This window comes from Culex pipiens, chromosome 3, assembly GCF_016801865.2.
Source record: "Culex pipiens pallens isolate TS chromosome 3, TS_CPP_V2, whole genome shotgun sequence".
NCBI lineage: Eukaryota > Metazoa > Arthropoda > Insecta > Diptera > Culicidae > Culex > Culex pipiens.
The window spans coordinates 165,573,581-165,589,352 of record NC_068939.1 but is presented as its reverse complement, the minus strand read 5'-3'; the positions used below and the strand labels follow the sequence as shown (position 1 = coordinate 165,589,352).

At 41.4% G+C, this 15,772-nt stretch overlaps 1 protein-coding gene across 2 annotated transcripts in view; it reads left to right on the top strand.

Annotated features, from left to right (window-relative positions):
- LOC120419259 (uncharacterized) overlaps positions 1 to 15,772 on the top strand; it is a 42,213-nt gene that overhangs the window by 22,920 nt on the left and 3,521 nt on the right. The window contains exons 2-3 of one of the 2 annotated variants that reach the window (XM_039581926.2): positions 1,589 to 3,243; positions 6,222 to 6,594. In XM_039581926.2, the coding sequence (XP_039437860.1) occupies positions 1,771 to 3,243; positions 6,222 to 6,236 (1,488 nt within the window). In that variant the 5' untranslated portion in view covers positions 1,589 to 1,770 and the 3' untranslated portion in view covers positions 6,237 to 6,594. Of the gene's footprint in view, positions 1 to 1,588; positions 3,244 to 6,221; positions 6,595 to 15,772 lie in introns of those variants that run through there. The other variant, XM_039581917.2, reaches the window with a different exon arrangement.

Here is a 15,772-nt window from a genome sequence, read left to right as displayed (position 1 = left end):
TTTTTTATTTCAGTGTTTTTTTTTTCATTTTGTTGAAAAAGGTTGGAAACAAGAAACCGCATGCGTTTCCCAAAAATGGTTTCGCGAAAACGAGAATTTTAAGCGCCAGCCCAAAATTCGATTCAGTGAAGCCCCTTTCGGAAGGGGGCACGCCCCGACTCTTCGCGTGACCTTGGGAAGCCGGTCGCGCGAGCGCTGTCTACGCTCCATGGCCTACTAGTTATGCCGGCCTGGTTTAGACACGTACACACTAATACGGGCTTAATTCGTACCAATACATAGAGTAGGGATGATCGGTTAAGAGCGATCGTGTTTTCGAACATTTCAAGATGATCGAGGTTCAACGGACGGAAGGCTTTTCGTTTTTTGTCGGATATTGTCGGTTTCATTGAAATTTCAACTACGATTGGGAGTCATCCACAAATAACGTAGTCTTTTTTTTTAACGATTTTTGATATATTTTTTACATATTTTTCATATTGTTTTTATTTTTTATCAGTCCCTGTTATCGCTTGTTCCACTCAAATGTACCGACACTAAATACTAAGAGTTGCTCATATCTCCCCGACCACTCACTCTCTTTGAGCTACTGAAAGCTTCTCTCTGCTCTCCGACAAGCCAAGCGCACTCTCACTTTCCGCTATTTCTTCACGTGGACAGAAAAGCCGGCCGGCATCTGACCTGATGATGTTTGAAACGTGATCGTACAAAAAAACAGTGACATTCCCCTCGGCCAAACTTTTTTTCCGTTTGACAGATCAAGCTGTCAACCGAGGGGCGCATCAAGTAGTAATTAAAGATCCGGTCAGCTGGTCAAACCCCCCCACCAAAACCTGACCACTTGACCCCAATTTTATGGTGGCTTAAGTGGCGATGAGTAAGCTCACGGTAATTAACCAAACGAGCCGTACTGATGCCGTGCCGCGGCGGTTAAGTTGCTCAACTGACCGCGTACACACGGTTCTCATTCGCTCTGGTGGAAGTCATTCACTTCTCCGGTTGGTGCTGGGTCTGATGAACATTGTTGATAATCAGGGGGCAGGCTTTTGACGTGTTCTGATGCTGTCTGGCCGAAGGGGGGGTTGATGGTACAGATGGTACACGAAACGGCCTGGGGGTACTTCTAGCTTAAGCTGGATGTCTGACGCGTTTAGTACCCACGCGCAGTCATGCTCTGACTTTGACAGACTGATGGCCAATTGAAGGCGATTGGAGATGTTGTTGATTGTTGTGTTCTTTTTTGGGTTGTTGAAGAACTTGCCAGGTCGCAGCATGCTGCGTTTACAGCACCGTCTCGGTCAAGGTTGTTTTTGGGTGAACAACGGTTAGCGTTAGCGATCTCATTGATTTAGCGTTAGCAACGTTGGCGTTGACTTCAATCGATTTTACTTCTTTGTTCGACAAATTTCTAATTGACCTGTCGTCTTATCTGTTCAAAATTGTCATCAAACACAATTTCGATATCGCACAACGAAAAAAGAAACCATATAAAATACCCCCTCACCATGACCATCATTACGGGCCGGGTCCCCACACCACAGCAAGGCACTAATTATACTCTTATCTTTCTCTCTATGTTTCATTTCAGATTTATTCGTGTCAAGATAAGAGTCCGATTTTTACCGGTTTTGCGAACGCAACAAGTAGTCACAACCCTCCCCGGATCAATCGTAATGACACAGTCCCGGTTTTGGGAATTTCCCTGCCGATATCGGACTTGGAAATGCACCAGCGGTTTTATCTAGTCATCCCTTGCCGCGTCGGATTAGAATGACCGATCCGCCGTTGACGTCCTGCAAATTAGACGAGCAGGCCACTGACGTCAAACCGAAGACAAGTGCCTGCCGTGGTTGCTCTGATAAGAAACGTCGCGGGCTAGACAACGACAACGGCAAGATGACCGGGGTGACAACGGCTACTGCGATGAAGGGTAGTAGGCTACGGCAGCGAAAGACCGCTGTTTACAAGCGATTCTGGGCCGAGGACACCGCGGATGATGATGATGGTGGTGGCGGGGATGGAGATGACGGGACGGCGGGTCAACGCATCTCCGGAAGGTCGGGCTCGGGGTCCTTTTCTTCCGGGGTGGAAAGTGACGAAGAGATGATCCGGTTTCCGTGCGTTGAACGGCTAATTGAGCTGTACGCAAACATTATCAAGCAGAAGGAAGCCGAGACGGCGCGGTTCGCGAGCCGGGTGGTGGCGGGACGAACGGCTGGCGATGGTGATAAAAGACGATTAGATAAGACGGCTGGGACGTTGCCGGGCGATAAGACGACCGCGAACGTTCCAACCGAGCTGCAGTCCAGCACGGTAAGCAGTACCAGCGTGGACGCGTCCAGTAGCGGCAGACTACGGGCACAGAACAAGAGTTCCGCTCCGGAAGAAGACGGTTGGAGCGCTACCAGACAGAGTCCGTACTGTTCCAGCGACGAGGAAGACGAAACCGTGCTTGCCAAGATGAAACCCCGCGATAAAGTGACCCGATCGTCCAGCTCGGACTCGGCACTCGGCTTGGACGAAGATCTGACCCAACAGGAGCAGCAGCAGATCATCAGCAGTGTCGGGAAGGCTCGCCGTATGACACTCGGAGTCTCGGACATCCCACTCCGTTCAGCTCTGCTACCCGTCCCGGAACCTGCTCTTCTCCCAACCTCCGACTGTCCCATCCTCACCAGCGACCACAACCAATGTCCGGCCGTCGTCCGCAGTAAGATGATCCTGGAGGCTCAGCTCATCGAGCTGCCTCAAACACAACCCACAGACGGCTCCACGGAGGCGCTCGGCTGTCTCAGCAATTCGATCTCGCGGCGAGAGTCCGCCCAAAGTTACGTAAGCGATTCCGGCATGGACGGCGTCCGGTACGTCCGCACACCGTCCGTCGTAGTGTCGGACTATTCGGACGACACCATGTGCGGTATCACGCTGGAGGAGATCGAGTACCTGCGCCGGCATCGGCTCCGTCGGGCCTCCACCGACTGCGAGTCGGACGTCAGTGCGGCTTCCTCCTGTAGCAACCTCAACTACTGCGGATCGTCGATCAGCGCGCTGGAGGGTTGTGACTACCAGTGCGGGCTGCGGACACCTGAGCGGAAGGTTTCCGACTGTTCGACCTGCTCGACGCTTAGCTGCGAAGACGCAGACGATGCCGCCCTGCGGAACCAGCTGCAGGATCTGGGGCTGCGGTCGGGCCAGACGGTCGACTCAGCGGACCCGGAGGGGCGGAGACGCACCAAAAAGAAGGTTTGTGAGGGTGTTCCATGATGAGACAAGGTTCAAATCGGTGTGTGTACATATTATTATTGTTATGAATTATTTTGTTTGACAGCTTAAAATAAAGATAATCGACGTCATTCGAAAAATAACTAGGTTGAAGATTACTTTCAGTTAAAATTGAACAACAAAATAATCTTTCTACTCTCATTTGCTTCATCAACCGTGCCCAAACTTAACCCATTTCAACGAATCATCGTTGCGGCTAACTCAGTACAGTAAGCCTGGCGCAATGCTTGAAAACAGAGTCTCGGCCCGAAATTTCAAACACGAACAAAAGCAGCGAACCGAAGATTGGCAATGACGTTTTGGAATTTTGACAGTTTGGAATGCATAAATCACGCTATTATCGGTTTGCCGCATGGGTGATGTGGAAATTGTTGCACATGGCTGAAGTTGGGAATTTTGCAACTTATTTTAATTTATGTTAAATTTCAAAATTTAAATACGAATCTACAGCGAATCAATGTGGAAACTAAAGATACTCTAAAGGCACGATAATTTGCTGTGCAACCTTGATCAGAATTGCGATAAAAGAGGTTAAAATTGAAAAATAATAATAAAGCAAATTCTGGTCTAGAATTTGTCAAAATTTTGTCTGTTTTGTAAGACCTAATGTTATTGCACAATAATTATAGATTTTTTTTACAAAAAAGTAAATTTTTCGGTTCGTCCACAATCAATCTCATGTTTGTAAACAAACGACGCCATATTGCCAATGTTGTTCGGTAGCTCATATCAGGCCATCACCGGGGCCCTGCTTGAAAAGGGATCTGACACTGATTGGGAATGCTCGATATTCGAAAGAACTTTCTGTCAGTGATCATTTCCGAACAACGAAATTTGATCGCTGACACACAGCGCCTAACATGATTGTCATTGCTTGGTGACGACGGTCGGTGAACGTAAACACAAAGACGAAACGAACGAAAAATGAGCTCCACTCAAGCAGCCGCCTGAACGAGGTTGCTCTTTCTCTTCCCTCGTTTTCGTCTCTTTCTTCCTTGTGTTTGCTGCGTGGTGACAGAAGTAATCTGAATGCGATCAAGAGAGAGATGATCGGAATCTCAGTAGAATGTCAAACGACCTCTAAGCGAATGTATTTCTAGAGAGCAGTCAATGACTGTGTGAGTGAAGACGATTGGAGTGTTCTGTCACTTATCACAAACCAAATCGAAATTTCGTAAGTACTGGCTTGGCGAACTGAGATCATCTTGAAATTCTACAAACTTCGGTGGTTTAATTGACTACGTTTCGGTTAAATTGGATGAGATAAGATTAGAATTCGCACGAAGTATGTCATGGCTTTTTGAATGTATACAATGGCTTACCAAATTGTATAATTTCATGAAAATTTGGTTTGACTTAAATGGTTTCCTCAAGAAATACCTTGTTTTTTTTTATCTCAGAACATGCGTTCTTCAGAAGTATTTTACTAATTCTTTTTAAATCACACTTTCTCCTCATTTCCCTCGACAAATCAAGTATAAAAAAATCTCAAATTTAAAAATAGCTCCCTTTTCCGACAACCTCCAACCCCACAAAAAAAGACCCATCAATTTCACTCAACATATTGAACCCGCGCAGATCCGCGGGAAACAACAAGCCCCCGACATCGGAGATAAGACCGGCAAACAAGTGGTGTGCGAGGGAAGGCGATTGCTTCTTCTTTTGAGCGTGTTTTTTCCTTTTTTTGATATGCCATCACTCACATTGGATCGCTCCCCGCACTGACGTCAATGGAGTGGAATTGGTGATTCCGCGCGGAGTAATTCGGTTCATGCGGCGAATGAGAATGATGCCGGCGAAGAATGGTTGGGACTGCTTGGGCGACTGAAGGATGAGCCTTTTTTCAAATCTTCTGGCTCAACTTTTTTTTTTCAAAATTTATTGTTGTTGAAAACAGAACAAAAATTGTATTTTTTTAAGCAGCATTGAAAAATTTGGCAAATTTAGCTCTGAAAAGATCAAGATCAAGATCATCAAAACAAGAGTTGTTGCGAACAGGCAACAGTCGTTGGTCACCAACGGCGCCCACCATGTCAGTTTGTAGATCGTGGACGTTCAAGATTACGTGAATAGAGTCATAATAGATTTTAAAATATGTTTCAAATAAACTCAATTAAACCAGGTGGGTGAAGATGGCTCACAAAGTAGGCTCGGCGTTAGGATCCGTATATCCGTTGGATCAACCCCTCTCTCCTGTGAGAAAACGAAAGAACTAGCAAGAATTCCTCTAGCTCCTACAAATCGGTGCTGGTGCGCGCAATGACGTCAATCTGTAGAGTACCGATGACCGGTTCAAGTGGATTGCGCTGAAACAGCTGAGCTGGCCGGGAGTTGGGGCGAAATTGCCGAAGAGAATCGACTGAACAAGAAGGATGATGACTTAGAAGAAAGTACGCTTTCCATCGATTACGGTTCTTTGCGTTACGTGAACCAGGAATGTGTTCCCCTTTGGGCTTTGAGTTGTTGGTTTTTTTTTGCAGAAAGTTTTAAAAAAGTTAATTTTTGTCAAAATGTTAATTGCGTCACGAACACACTACAATATCAAAATGTCACCTTGACAGCCTTCCTTGATATGACGCATTTTTAAACCCAAAAGACGTCAAAGTCAACGCAGCCGAATCAGTGCACTGCCTACTACGATAGGCTCCATGGTGTAATCATGCTATCATTCTCGCACTGTACAAACTTAATCAAAGTTGTGCACCTCAAAGCGATAAGCTCGACTTTGTTTTTGTTTTGCGCACACCTGATTGTCGCACATATTGCGAGTGTTGTGGTAAATTCCGTGCGTCAATGTTCGTCCACCAATATTCGCGCTCGTGGATTTGTTTGAGGTTAGGACCAATAAAACCCCTTTATAACAACCTCCCGCTTCCCCTTCGAATAAAGACGATCAATCCTTGCGTTATTTTTTTAATCTTGTAAATTTGCTTATCCAGAATAACCAGATTTGATGGCACACGTCCGATTGACGTCAAGTGAAAAAAGAAGGAGGAATCCAGTTTCGTCGGTGGTCCGAATCGCGGCAGGGACACATCTTGAACTCTGAAGACGTCAATCGGGAGGATGATAAAAATCGTGGCCACAACAACGACGACGACGACGTCCGTGGGATTCCACGGCAACAACACACTACCTATTTGATCACGAGAAAGCTCTTGAGGCAGAAGAGGGTATACGATGTCGATATTTTAATGCAAATATTTGTCACTTTAGCGTAAAGGGTAGTTTTCCGCGGGATGTTATCTAAGTTGAAAACAATAAATGTTGTTCAGGGAGATCTTCTTAAATGTACAGTCCAGACTTAATTATCCGAACTCCTCGCAAATGTTTTAACACGGACGAACGGAGATGACACCAGGAACAAATTTTCTTCAAATTTCTGAAACAAACTATCACTAGCACCATCTTCATTCAAGTTGTCGAAGTAGCATCGAGCGATTACGCATGATTTCTAATAATGTCTTATGAAATAATTAATTAAAATATTCAGCATTTGTTTAGAAACAGTTTTTTGGCATTGAGTTTTCCTTTATGATTCTAGGTAAATCATCTTTATACTGAAATTGCTGAAAACTTTATAAAAATTTAATTTTTATTATAAATTCATACAACCATTTCAAAAAGTGCTCATGAATTTGTGGCATCAGCTGGCTTTGTTTACGTTTGAAACCACGTGGCGCGATGATTTTGACACAAGCGATCTCGCTTGCGCAGGATTGCGCTAAGAAGAAGTAAAAAGAAAACCAGCTTCACTTTTTGAAACTTCGTGTCATGTCCGTTCGTCCGTGGTTTTAATTTGATTATTCGTATATTTAGATAAGCGGTTCATGATTTTTTTTCGTTATCTTATTTCTGGACGTTGAGCAAAAATATGACCTTAACGTTCCAAATAATGATCTAGAACATGTAAATCATGATGTCGACCAAAATAACTTGATGAAATAATTCAATCATTAGAATTCTACCAGAAAACTATTTTTTTATGATTTTATAAAGCCATAGCAAATTTATAAAATAATTTAAATAATTGTTAAATAAACTTGTTAAGTAAAAAAAATAGTTAAAAAGCACATTTAAAAACGCGTGTGCATTTGACTGGAAGTCCTTATATGGAAAATAAAAAGAAATGATCAAATCAAACTAGAACAAAGTTTTTTTGTATGCCTTTTGGGCCTCAAAACAACACCCTAAAATTTTAGAGCGATTGGTTCCGTCCACACTTAGCGTATTGCATTAAATTTTGTATAGGAATTAGTATAGAAAATCCTTCTTTTTAACATTTTTATTTGCATCATTTTTATTTTCCTTTAAATTTTTCAAACCAACACAATAGCGTTAAAATTGAGAAAATTCTCTAAAACTAACCCGAAGAAAGTATGGCGCTACCTTGCTCCTGTCAAAAGATACAGCGTGCTCGCAACTGGCCTAAAACGATTTTTTTTGCTCGGAAATCACGTTTTAGATCAGTTTTGAACACGCTGTATCATTTGACAGGAGCAAGATAGCACAATACTTTCTTGGGGAAAGTTTTAAAGAATTTTCTCAATTTTTACGCTATTGTGTAGGTTTAAAATTTTCATAATTAGCCATATGGTTATTAATAAAACCGATATTTTGAACGCATTTAAATTTTTTTAAATACTAAATTTTTCACAAGATACAGTATTACTTTTATTACACTCAAATTTGTATGATCTGCGATATTATATCTTAAGAGCAATTCTCTACCAAAACCTGAAATGGATTCTATTTGTATTTTTTTTATTTGGCTCAAACTTTGTGGGGGCCTTCCCTATGACCAAATATGCTATTTTGTGTCATTGGTTCACCCATACAAGTCTCCATACAATTTTGGCAGCTGTCCATACAAAAATGGTATGTAAATATTCAAACAGCTGTAACTTTTAAGTGAATTTTCTGATCAATTTGGTGTCTTCGGTAAAGTTGTAGGTATTGTTGAGGACTTTTGAGAAAAAATAGGTACACGGAAATTTTTTTTTGCAGATTTTTTTATCAACTTTTTTTTTACTAAAACTCAATTTCCCAAAATACTTATTTTTTTTATTTTCGAGATTTTTTGATATGTTTTAGGGGACAAAAATCCGCAACTTTTGAGCCATAGAGAAACATGGTCAAAAAATCTGCCGCCGAGTTATGAATTTAAAAAAAAATAGTGATTTTTGAAAAAAATCGGAGTTTCATGCAAAAACAAGTTTGACATTATTTTTTAATGCTAAATTGAATTTGCAATCAAAATAGTAGTTTATGCAACAAGTTGCAAAAAGTGGATTTTCTCAGCACGAGTCGTACATTTATCCAACGAGGTTCACCGAGTTGGATAAATACGAAGAGTGCTGAAAAAATCAAGTTTTGCAACGAGTTCCATACAACATTTTTTGCAATTCCAAAAAACACACACTGAGTGAAATTTTAAGTCAAATTTTCATGTATTTTGTCAATAAATCGTTTAAATCAAAAAAATGTTGAAAAGTGTTACTTTTCGAAACAAGTGCTGAAAAGTTCAACTTTTCAGCACCCATTTGAGTGCTGAAAAGTAGAACTTTTCAGCATTTATTTTGAAAAGTGTTGCTATTCGATTCTGTTATTTTTGGTACAGAAAAGTAGGCTATTTCGTCGTTCAAGAATGACAGGAAAAGTATGTAGTTTCACGACGGAATTGCAAAAAGTACTTTACAGATTTTTTGATAAAGGGCTCCGTTTTCAAGATATAGCCACCGAAAGTTTGATTTTAGCGAAATATTTGCATTTTTTAAATTTTTAAAAATAGTGACCAAGAGTGACCATTTCTAAAAATATTTTTTTTTTAAAGTTCAGAAAATTTGCTATACAATTGTCTTAGAGACATTGAACATTGGACCACTGGTTGCTGAGATACTGCGGCTTAAATAAAAAGAAACACGAAAATTTAAGTTTTTTAAGTCTCACCCAAACAGCCCACCATTTTCTAATGACGATATCTCAGCAATTAATGATCCGATTTTCAATGTTAATACATGGAACATTCGTAAAATTTTCCGATCTTTTCGAAAAAAATATTTTGAAATTTTTTAAATCAAGGCTAGCATTTTAAATGGGCGTAATATTAAATATTTGGCCATTTTTAAATGTTAGTCTTGATTTAAAAAAATTCAAAATATTTTTCTCAAAAAGATCGGAAAATTTCACGAATGTTTCATGTGTTAACATTGAAAATCGAATCATTAATTGCTGAGATATCGTCATTAGAAAATGGTGGGCTGTTTGGGTGAGACTTAGAAAACTTCAATTTTCGTGTTTCTTTTTATTTAAGCCGCAGTATCTCAGCAACCAGAGGTCCAATCTTCAATGTCTCTTAGACAATTTTATAGCAAATTTTCTGAACTTTAAAAAAAATATTTTTAGAAATGGTCACTCTTGGTCACTATTTTTAAAAATTTAAAAAATGCAAATATTTCGCTAAAATCAAACTTTCGGTGGCTATATCTTGAAAACGGAGCCTTTTATCAAAAAATCTGTAATGTACTTTTCGATTGCAAATTCAATTTTGCATTAAAAAATAATGTCAAACTTGTTTTTGCATAAAACTTCGATTATTTTCCAAAAATCACTATTTTTTCAAAAATTCATAACTCGGCGGCAGATTGACTATGTTTCTCTATGGCTCAAAAGTTGCGGATTTTTGTCCCCTAAAACATATTAAAAAATCTCGAAAATCAAAAAATACGTATTTTGGGAAATTGAGATTTAGTAGAAAAAATGTTGATAAAAAAATCTGCAAATTTTTTTTCCGTGTACCTATTTTTTTCTCAAAAGTCCTCAACAATACCTACAACTTTGCCGAAGACACCAAATTGATCAGAAAATTCACTCAAAAGTTACAGCTGTTTGAATATTTACATACCATTTTTGTATGGACAGCTGCCAAAATTGTATGGAGACTTGTATGGGTGAACCAATGACACAAAATAGCATATTTGGCCATAGGGAAGGCCCCCACAAAGTTTGAGCCAAATCAAAAAATACAAATTAAATCCATTTCCGGTTTTGGTAGAGAATTGCTCATATCAAATATATATATTGGCTCTAAAACATATAAAAAATAGTGTTTTTTTTGCAATTCAAGTTTTAGTAACAAAAAGTTAAATAAAAAATCACCAAGTTTTTTTTTTACAGTGTATCATTTTTTCCAGTGTAGTCCGTGTCCATACCTACAACTTTGCCGAAGACACCAAATCGATCAAAAAATTCCTTCAAAAGATACAGATTTTTGAATGTTCATACAGCATTTTGTATGGCCAGCTGTCAAATTATATGGACAAACCAATGATGCAAAATTGCTTCTTTGGGCATACCGAAGGCACCAAAAAAGTTTCAGTCCAATTAAAAAATACAAAAAATATCGAATGACCGAAATCTGAGAGAACTGCTCTATTGTGTAGGTTTCAAATTTTCATAATTAGCCATACGGTTATAAATAGAACCGATATTTTGTATGAATTTTAATTTTTTTAATACTAAATTTTTCACAAGATATGGTATTATTTGTATTACACTCAAAATTGTATGATCTGCTATATTTTATCTTTATCAATGTTTTGTTTGTAAAATCCTCAATTTCCAAAAATGCCGTATTTTTTTTTATTAAATGCTCACGATTTATTTAACAAAAACGGTACTTTAAAAAAAATATGGCATTTTGTGAAAATTTGGATTTTTAACATTTTTTTTTTAATTAAGTGAAAATACATGCATAATTTCGCTTCGCCTTCATTTAAGTTTTCCGAAAAAATTTCAAGTATTTTTCAAAAAAAGGTGCAGTGGTAATGCTACAGGCATAACCATCATGACGAAGAACTTCGGACACAAAAGTTAATGATTTTTTTATAGTTTTATTATTTGCGTTTCTTGGTCACAAAATCAATCACGAAACGGTTATTTCTTAAGATCTATTTATTTCTGCTTTAAGATCTTATGGTATTTCTGCTCTAAGATCTTATGGTATTTTGACGTTGAATAACGTCTAAAGTTTTGAAACGCTTCACAGCTAATCGTAATGTCAAGATTTGCGTGCCAGTTGATTTGAAATCATTTCATCAATTAAACTTTTGGGATTGAACAATTTTTTAGAAATATTTTGAAATAATAAAAAGCCATTATCAGGACTCCAATTCATTACAGAGAGCCAGTCTGAACCATGTGTTAAAGATTTTCTTTGCGTCACAACAAATTTGAATCACATTAAACGATTTATTCCCACACATTACAAGACTTTTTTCTCGTTTTGACGTTTCTACGGCGTCCTCTCTGCCTTCCTACGGCATTCGCCACCTAGATTTCTTCGTTCCACGAAATCCCAAAACAAAAATCTATTTCATTTGCGTACTCAAATCACTCTCGACAGTCTACGAGGAAGGGACGACACAGCTGCAACAAAGATAGCTGAAGGCGGAGAAGCATCGCGGCGAAGGGGCAGACCGAACCTGGAAGGGTTCAATGTTGTTCGCGATGGGGAAATGTTTTGGCAAGGCTCTTGCCAGCCATCGGCGACAGCCAAGTAAATTTCAACAGCAAGCATTAAAAAGCCCTTTTTAGGGCTCAAATTGATTACGAAAGAGTTATTCTCAATTTCAATAATTTCGCAATTATCGATTTATTACCCCCAGCGATTTATTACTCATATTGCCAAAAAGTTCAAGATGGTATGTCAGAGACATAACCGAAAGACATAGGGTCAAACATTTTGAATGAGTTTTTGGATTGCTAGTGAAATCTGGGATAAGATTATTGTATTTTGTTACCGTAATCTGGGGTGAATCGGGACTACAGTCTGAATAGGGACAGCAGTTTTTAGAGCACTTAAAGCTTTTAAATTTGGAAATGGATGTACATATATTGTTGGCCAGAGTCTGTTCTAACCGAAACCCACCAGAAAAATTAAAATATTGTGCTCTAACATGGTTAAAACTGCTGTCCCAATTCGCCCCATGTGTCCCGATTGACCCCAGTTTACGGTACATAGATTTGTCGGCAAAATTGTCCTAAATGTTCCCCCAAGGTGAACTTTCCATGAGGGCACCGGCAACTCCAGGTTGTGGCCACTACTGTCGAAATGGCCATTTGCAGGTTCAATATCAAAACAATGAATTTTGATACCCATATTGCAACAACCCGTATGTTTCGGTTAATGTTACCCTGAGCCCAAGAGGAACCTGCTTTGAAGGCACCGGCCACTCCAGGTTGTGGCCACTACTGTCGAAATGTCAATTTTAGTTCAGTATCAAAAACCATGAATTTTGATACCCATATTGCCAAAACTCGTATGGTTCTGTAAAAGGCCCTCCGAGCCGCGGGGGAACCTTCTTTGAGGGCACCGGCCACTCCAGGTTTTAGCCACCACTGCCGAAATGGCCATTATCATGTTCAGTATCAAAAACCATGAATTTTGATACCCATATTGCCACAACTCATATGGTTCTGTAAATGTCCCCCCAGGCCCCGGGGGAACCTGCTTTGAAATCACCGGCCACTCCAGGTTTTGGCCACCACTGTCGAAATGGCCATTTTCATGTTCAGTATCAAAAACCATAAATTTTGATACCCATATTGCCAAAACTCGTATGGTTCTGTAAAAGGCCCTCCGAGCCCCGGGGGTACCTTCTTTGAGGGCACCGGCCACTCCAGGTTTTGGCCACCACTGTCGAAATGGCCATTTTCATGTTCAGTATCAAAAACCATGAATTTTGATACCCATATTGCCACAACTCATATGGTTCTGTAAATGTCCCCCCAGGCCCGGGGGAACCTGCTTTGAGATCACCGGCCACTCCAGGTTTTGGCCACCACTGTCGAAATGGCCATTTTCATGTTCAGTATCAAAAACCATAAATTTTGATACCCATATTGCCAAAACTCGTATGGTTCTGTAAATGTCCCCCCAGGCCCCAGGGGAACCTTCTTTGAGGGCACCGGCCACTCTAGGTTTTGGCCACCACTGTCGAAATGGCCATTTTCATGTTCCTGACTGACCCGGATGTGCATCCCGGGGCCGTGACCAATTACACGAGCTCGTAGTAGATTCGTTGTACTAACCCATACAACAGGGCTACAACAATTTTCACACAGTCTACTAGGTTAAACGATTTTACTCCATTGCCTAAAAGTTGCCTCCGCTGGCGGTTTTGCTCGTCCCCGGGTGTATCTGTAGTTGGTCGCAGTCTTTGATGGCCTTTTCAGGTGACGAATTTAGATACATCAATCGAACATCCGTGGAAGGGAAACTCGACGCATCGAACCCAATCAGCGTGTACCATGAAACGGGAGTGTGTATGTATGGTGTGTCATTCTACGGCATTCGCACACAATTTGCCCTCTTCGGTGCTGCTCTCCGATTCTCTCTCTCTCTCTCTCTCTCTCTCTCTCTCTAGAAAATAAAGGTAATTTTTCAGAAGAAATCCTTCTCCGGAAGAGAGAATTTGGGGCTCTCTCTCTCCCTGCTGCTGCTGCTTCACCCGTCTGCGGCTCAGATATTATGAGCCGACCCGACTTGTTCAGCATCTCGGTGGCAACTAAGTGGAGTGGAAAGGGTAGAACGCATTTTTATACTTCTACTTCGCTATTACTTCCCCTCTTTTCACAAGCACGCAAGATTTGTTTCCTCATTTTGCCGTTCCTACTGCATTCTCCCTGCCTTCCTACTGCATTCGCCACCAAGATTTGATCGTTCCGCGATATGCCAAAACAAAAATCTATAAATATAGGTCGATTTGTCATTTTCGCAATCATTTCACTCTCGACTTTCAACGAGGAAGGGACGACGCGTCAGCAAATGAGGAAAGGTGAAGGCGAGAAACAGACACGGTAGTCTCGAGCTGGGCCGCAGTTCCCGGTCGGACGAGTCAACCAAACCGGGAATACCTGACGGCGGAGATGCTTGAGCTGAGGATAAAGTTGAAGCGTTCAACGTCGTTTCGATGGGGCTTTTTCTGAGCCAGTGTTTTTTGAAGGCTGTTGCCAGCAATCGGCGACGGCTCCAAATTTTCGAAAAAGTTATTCTGACTTGTGCATTTTTGCAGCAGGCGATTTTTCCCTCTCCGTGCTCACACACATACACACACACACACACACAAGCGCGTATGACATTCTACCACACAGAAACAGTGGTTTCATGCTAACTCTGTGGTGAAATGATTTTTATTCGATCTTTTTTTAAATTTTTAGGGAACATTCTTAGAGGGAAATTTTGAAGGAACAACTCTCTCGTGAGATATTTGGTGGCCCTGAAAAGGGCCGTTTGTTTATCAAATCTTTCGCGAGGTGTAGTGCTTCATTCGGGCCGCTTCTCCGGTCAACGTTGAGGAAGATGTCCATGGCTTTGGTCTGGGTCAACCTGAATCAGCACCACGTTCCTAAGTGCTACTTGCGGCGGGGCTTTTGCTTCTTGTCCGTTACACTTGCGATGGTGGAGGAGCTGCTCTTCTTCTTTCCCGATGGTCTGCAGTGGCGATTCGTTCCGAAGTTCCGATCCTTCGGGGTGATGGCGGCCAGATTCGTTTCGTCAACCAGCGGACGGGCCGCGGGCTTGGCCGGTTTCCTCTCTCCTTCGGAACCTTGGCCTGTGGTTTGCTTCTCCTGCGGTGCAGCGGTTGTTCTTCGTTGTTTGTCCGTTGGGCTACCTAGGGAAATTTTCGCCTTCTGCGCCCTCTTCTGCTTCAGCTGATGTGGCCTCGACGACGATCCAAAAATTATGAGCTGAAGTGGGGCGCAGCAGGCTGAGATTTTTGGACTGCACGCGCTTACACTCACACACACACATATGTAATCGCTCGTAAATTTCGAGGTGATTCTGATAGAGTTATCTAAGCCCGCTCTCACGCACACTAGCACGCCATTTGTTTTGCTGGACTGTACAAAATTTAACCTCAATCTTTTTCGTGTACGTACACGCAATACATACGCACGTAGATAACACTACTCCGAGGCTGGATTTAATTTCATTTCCGTTTTGCGTAACCGTGCAGCAACATCACAGAGGAGCAGCTACATTTTGATACCTTTATTGCCCCAACTCTTATGGTTCCGCCAATTTCAAATTTCATGTCTAGTATCAAAAACCCTGAAGTTTGATACTTATATTGCCGCAACTCGTATGGTTCCACAAATGTCCCCCCATCGGAACACGCCCGAGGGATCCGGTCATTCCGGATTGTGGCCACTACTGCCGAAATGTCAAATTTCATGTCCAGTATCAAAAACCCTGAAGTTTGATACCCATATTGCCCCAACTCTTATGGTTCCGCAAATGTCCCCTCATCGGAACACCCCCGAGGGCTCCGGTCACTCCGGATTGCGGTCACTACAAATTTCAAGTCCAGTATCAAAAACCCTGAAGTTTGATACCCATATTGCCCCAACTCTTATGGTTCCGCAAATGTCCCCTCATCGGAACACCCCCGAGGGCTCCGGTCACTCCGGATTGCGGTCACTACAA